The sequence below is a fragment of the Colobus angolensis genome, unplaced genomic scaffold, assembly GCF_000951035.1.
Source record: "Colobus angolensis palliatus isolate OR3802 unplaced genomic scaffold, Cang.pa_1.0 Scaffold34, whole genome shotgun sequence".
Classification (NCBI taxonomy): Eukaryota; Metazoa; Chordata; class Mammalia; order Primates; family Cercopithecidae; genus Colobus; species Colobus angolensis.
In genome coordinates, this window is record NW_012116710.1 from 6,189,560 (window position 1) to 6,195,715 (window position 6,156).

At 54.7% G+C, this 6,156-nt stretch overlaps 1 protein-coding gene across 1 annotated transcript in view; it reads right to left on the reverse strand.

The window, feature by feature from the left end:
• LRFN1 (leucine rich repeat and fibronectin type III domain containing 1) overlaps positions 1-3,954 on the reverse strand; it is an 11,384-nt gene extending 7,430 nt beyond the window's left edge. The window contains exons 1-3 of the mRNA XM_011952529.1: positions 3,922-3,954; positions 1,700-1,754; positions 44-992 (exon numbers count right to left, since the gene is read on the reverse strand). Coding sequence (XP_011807919.1) covers positions 44-955 — 912 coding nt within the window. The 5' untranslated portion in view covers positions 956-992; positions 1,700-1,754; positions 3,922-3,954. The remainder of the gene's footprint in view (positions 1-43; positions 993-1,699; positions 1,755-3,921) is intronic.
• Between the last annotated feature and the right edge of the window lie 2,202 nt (positions 3,955-6,156).

Genomic DNA, 6,156 nt, shown 5'->3' on the forward strand with positions numbered 1-6,156 from the left:
GGCTCACCGCCTGGCCTTCCACCACCAGGGCCCGGCCCCCCGCCTGCCGCGTGATCAGCGGGGGCTCACACAGGAACTCCTCCTCGGGGATGGACCAGAAGTAGCGGTCGGTGAGGTGTTCGGGCGTGGCACAGGTCTCTAGGTCGTCCTCGCGCGTCAGCCGCCGCAGCCAGAGCAGCTCGCAGTTGCAATGCAGGGGGTTACCGCCAAAGCTGACGGTCAGTGGCGTGGGCGGCTTGGGCCCGGTGCCCTGCGACCTCAGGAAGAGCCCGTCAGGCGGTAGTTTATGCAGGCGGTTGGAGGTCATGTCCAGGCGGACCAGCTTGTGAAGCTGCACGAAGGTCCCCTCCGCGATGTGGTCGATGAGGTTGTGGTCCAGCGTGAGGGTGTTTAGGTTCACCATCTGGCCCACCGCCTCCCACGGCAGGGCCTCCAGGTTGTTGTAGGACAGGTCCAGGTCCTCCACGGTGGACAGGAAGGCGTCAAAGGCCGCCGACTCCACCCGGCGGATCTGGTTGTTTCCCAGGATCAGGTGGCGGAGATTGCCCAGGCCGCGGAGCTGGTCGCCGCGCACCTCCGCCAGGCGGTTGCTGTCCAGGTGCAGGGCCCGGAGGGCACGCAGGTCGGCGAAGGCGCCAGCCGCCACCTGGCCGATGGTGTTCCGGGAGAGGGTGAGGTGCACCAGGCTGGTCATGTTGGCGAAGTCTCGGCGGCGCACGGCCGCGATGAAGTTGTCGGTGAGCCGCAGCTCCACCACGCGCCGGTCGATGGCGGGCGGCACAAAGAGCAAGCCGGTCTTAGCACACAGCATGGTCAGTGTGGGCGCCACGTTCTGGCAGATGCAGCGGCCGGGGCAGGGCTGGCCACGAGATGCCCCCGCCCAGAGCAGCAGCAGAAAGGGCAGGGCAGCGGGCGGCGGCGAAAGGAGGGCCGAGGAGAAGGGTCCTGGAGCCATGGTGCAGTGGGAAGGCAGGAGGGGTGGGAGGTGAGACCTGCCGGGGAAGGAGCCGGTTACCCAGGCACGGGACCTGGCCGCCAGGGGATGTCTTGCTACGAGTCAGACCTGGATCCCTCCCCTATCCCTACAGCTGGGTTCCATAAGATGGTGAGAGGACCCATTATCAGCTATTAACAACAGATTACAACATTTCCATGCTGGGCACGGTGGCTCACACCTGTAATCCCAGCACTTTGGGAGGCTGAGGCAGGCGGATCACTTGAGGTCAGGATTTCAAGACCAGCCTGGCCAACATGGTGAAACCCCGTCTCTACTAAAAATACAAAAATTAGCCGGGCGTGGTGGCGGGCGCCTGTAATCCCAGCTACTTGGGAGGCTGAGGCTCGAGAATCGGTTGAACCGGGGAGGTGGGGGTTGCAGTGAGCGGAGATCACGCCATTGCACTCCAGTCTGGGCGACAGAGCAAGACTCCATCTTAAAAAACAAATAAAAATAAAAATATTTCCATACTGGTTGATAGATTACTCTTGCCCCTATCTTGCGTGTCCCACCGTCACCTCTGCCCCTCCTGTAGTAGCTCCCAAACCTCTCATGATCTCCCAACCAGAGGGGTGACACCTGGCCCAGCCTGGGCCCTCCAGTACCCACTAAATATTCTAAAAAATCACTGTTAACTATGGTTTAAGGCCCTGGCTGTCCAAGCCATACTCCCTAGCTCCAAATACCAGCTCTGATACTTACTAGCTGTGTGACCTCCAGCAAGTGTCTGAACCTCTCTGATTCTCGGTTTCTTCATCTGTAAAAGGGAGATAGAAACAGGCCTTACTTCTGTGAGGATTAAATGGATTGATGAACATAGCATACTTAGAATAGTGCCAGGCACATAAAATATGCTTATTACATGTCAGCAATCATCATCATGATCATGAAGTGCTTAATATGTACCAGGCGTAGAACAGTGCCCTATTATTGAGAGTAAGTACTTTGAAATCAGACGGAGTCAGGTTCAAATCCTGGTTCCCCTTTTGCTAGCTCTGTGACCCCCAAGCCAATGATTTCCCCTAGCTAGGCTGTAATTTCTTAACCTGTAAATTGGGATGATAACTGTACCATCTTCATTCATGTACCACCGAACATGCCTGGCATACAGTAAGTACTCAATAAATGTTAAGGGTTTCCCCCCTCCCACCTCTGCCATTGGCAGGGAGAGTGTGAAAGTGGGAGGGACTGAGAAAAACACATCAGTCTTCCAGTTCAGCCTCAGGAAGTCCTTCTCTGAGGTCTGGTTTCATCCTGGGCTCAGCTGAGCTCCCAAGCAGGGCAGACTTTCATGCTCACATCTTTGGGTACACACAACACACACACACACTCTCACACACTCACACACTCACGCTATGTCTCTGCTCCAGGCAAAACCTTCCGGCGGGGATTCCCCCTGCGGCGGCTGCAGCCCACGACATGTCAGTTCCCATCACAACACAGGGTGGGCGGGGGGTGAAGAGGAAAGGATGGGAAGGGGGCGTCCCTGAAACTGTTTTCACCCCACCCTGCCCTGTGTCCTAGCGCCTGCTGGCCTACCTCCTGGGAATCTGTGTTTGGGGCTATGGCCTTAGGTGGCTTTGGTCTTCTTGGGGAGGGGGCCTGGGACTGAGACCAGGAAAGTCAGAGAGAGAGGTGAAGAAAGACAGAGAGAGACTGGGGGAGGGAGAAGTGGACTGGCAAAGAGAGAGAGACAGATTCAGAGAGAAACAGAGAGATAAAAAGACAATGAGTCTGAAAGGAAGGTGAATAGACAGAAAACTGAGAGCGAAGAATGAGACACAGAAAAGAGAGACACAGAGATGGAGAGAAAAATAGGGACAGTATTAGAGAGACACAGACAGAGGAGGAAAGAGACAGCGACTAAGGGAGACAATGACCAGGCTGAAGGCGGAAAAAGAGGCTGGATCGGGGTGTCCTACCATCTCTGAGTTCACCCCAAACCTGTCCTTCGCTCCCTATAGATCACTACTCTACAATGTACTGGGAACTCTGGCCTAGAAAGGGTGACTCCAGAATTAGGAGCCCGAGTCTGCACCTGCTTGGCTGCAGGGTCTTCAGGGCTCAGAATCCCAGTCTATGAAACAGAAGTCCAGAGCCTCACCTCCAACAGCTGGGGTGGGACTCAAATGGAGGGAATAATAATAGCAATGGGAAATAGCTAACATTTATGGAGAGCAGTGCAGCACTGCAGGACAGAATCCACCCTATTGCCTGGGCTCAGACCTCACCTCCCCACTGTGTGACTTTAATAAAGGGACTTCCCCTCTCTGTGCCTCGGTGTGCTCATCTGTCAAATGGGAATAACAATGGCACCTACTTCATAAGGTTGCTATGAGGATTCAATGAGATAATATTTTATGACATGTTTAGAATAGTTCCTGACAAAGTAAACACTACATACATGGGAGCTGCTGCTATTATCATTATTATTACTATTATTATTATTAATTTATTATTTTCTCCAGCTTTCTCAGCCACCAGCAGGCCAGGCTATCAGGAGATCTTCCCACACCCATGCACACGCATACACAAAGTGCAAAAACATATTCATTCAACCCTCTAAATGCAGGGATCATTTCATATCTTGACATATTCTTGTATCCTTTACTGATATCATGAGGAAACCCTGCTTTCCCAACCACCTTAACCATCCTGAGAATGAATGTCTCTTGGCCTAAAACCCCTACCTGCTCCCCAGAGCCACCTGGCCACCGCAAGCCCTCACCCAGCTTTGATGTTCCTGACCTTGTCACCACTCCCCAGCCTTGGGCAGAGTGATGGGCATCTGGTCCTTCAGGAAACTGTCATCCCCTGAACTGAAATCCATGCAAGGCAGGGTTCCAGACCCCCAGCTGGCTGACAGCGAGCCCCATCACCCCACATCTCTCTCTCTCTTTCTGAAGCCTTACGGCTCTACTCACCTCTCTTCAGGGAGTCAGGGCCTGGGCCAGCACCTGCAAAGGAACACAACCACCTTGTTAGCATCGTTCTGGCTCTTCTCTGGGCACCAGATCCTGCCTTGGAGACCATCCCAGTCAAGGAAGTCCCTGGTGTGATCACTCTCTCAGTCCTCCTGTGGCGGGTTTTGCATAGTCTCACAGGAACCCAGAAGTCCTCTCTGGAATCCTAGGAGATTAGGCCTCAGGGCTGTTCACCCGCAAAAGCCCAGGAGTCGAGGACTTTAGCGCTTTGTCCTCTGGGGTTTCAGGAGCCAAGAACCCTAGCTCCCTCCTCTCTCTGACCCAAGAGTCCAGACCAGACCCCTGGCCCTTCTTTAAAACCCAAGAGTTTACATCCCAGCCCCTCAACTACAAAGTCCTGAAAGGTACCAAGAGCTGGAGAAGGGCCAAAGTTTCCCATCCTTGCGATGATACCGTTGCCCACACCAACATGTGTGGCCATATCAGAACCCACACAAGCCCACAACCCCAGTCTCTACATCCGGATTTCTATGAACACAGCAACATGATCTGTGTGCCCGCCGCCCTCTATGGGCATTTGGCCTGGCACATGGACACACTGTATCCAGGGACCCCAGCATACCAGAGGTCATGCCACATGGGCCTCAAACCCACTGAGCCCAGAAGTAGGGACAGCCTTGTGCCAGGGCACAGACCCATGTGTCCTTCACATACATGTCTGAACACACACAACCCCACTCCCCAGAAACCAACACCAAAACACAAACAGACAACATAGACGGATACACACCCTCAAGGTTGACACACCTGCATGCAACAACACACGTACAAGACTGACTCTGTCATGCACGTTCACACACACAAATGCACAAATACAACAGAGAAACTCATGTGCCCCCAACAGACAACCAGGTACATGCGTTTACAACAGATATACCTTGCACACTCACCAGCACTTACCAGCACACAGGGGCACACACATCAAACACACACACACCTGCACAAAGACACCCAAGTGCACACTCTTAAATGCCCAGACACACTCATACAACTTCACACATCTCCACGTTGCAAAGTTGATACAGCACCACGCCAACAGATACACACCTCACACACACACACACACACACACAGAACCACAAGCATACAGATAGGAGGTTGATCCACACTGGAACATGCACACAGGCACAAAAAGGTCCACCTTTGCAGACACACCAAGATGTTCACTCATAACAGACACATGCTCACACAACAGTCCTGTGATTTACACACTTAAAAATGCACAGAAAATACTGAACCACAGTAGCATAGTCAGTAGACAGGCCCGGATTCACACTCACACAGTCTTGGACACACATCCCTCTCAGCCCTGAGGCACCCCCCCACCACCCCACCTACTTACTTTCCAGGCCCAAGAAATCCTAACATCCCTCCAGCACATTCAGCATCCTCCCCCTCACACCCCCAAAAAAACAGGGCACAAGCCAGGCCAGAGGTCAGAGTTCAGCAGGTGGAAACTCAAGATTTGGGGGTTTGAGTCCTAGATCACCATTTCAAGGAGATCCTCCCACCAGCAGCCCCAAAGGTCCCCCAGCCTGGCCATCAGGATGGAGGTAACTCTGGCTCCATCTGCAGATGTCTGGCCAGTGGGGGAATTAGGGTGGAGTGGGTGGGGAAGGGCCGGGTCTTCGCCCCCCAACCCCCACCTCAGGGCCCATCTGTCCATTTCTCGGCCTCTCATCCCCCCTCCATCTGTCCACCTCCTGGCCGCCCATCCCCCCCCCTCAACCACCGGGAAGGGGAAGACATGGCCGCTTCCCCGAGGACCGCTAAGGACCCCCCAGTTGACATGGACCGAGGGAACGGTGAACTCCCCTCCCCCAAATCCACACCGAGGCCTGGACCCACAAGGCGCCGAACCTCAGCCCCCAAGCCGGCAACCTGCCGTGGACTCACAGATACACAACCTCGGAGACATACAACCCGCAGACACACACACACACACACACACACACACACACACACACAAATGGACACCCGAGCGGGCACACCCGGCTCCACAGACCCGGGGATGGACATCCAAGCCGGACACAAACACCCAGCGCAGCTAGCCGCGCACGCACACGGGCTTGGGGGGACCCACACCTGGGCACACAACCCACGCACACACACACCTGCACACAGCCCCTCCGATGGGCGCGCGACAGCCCCCAGACACACAGCCGGAGGGGCGGC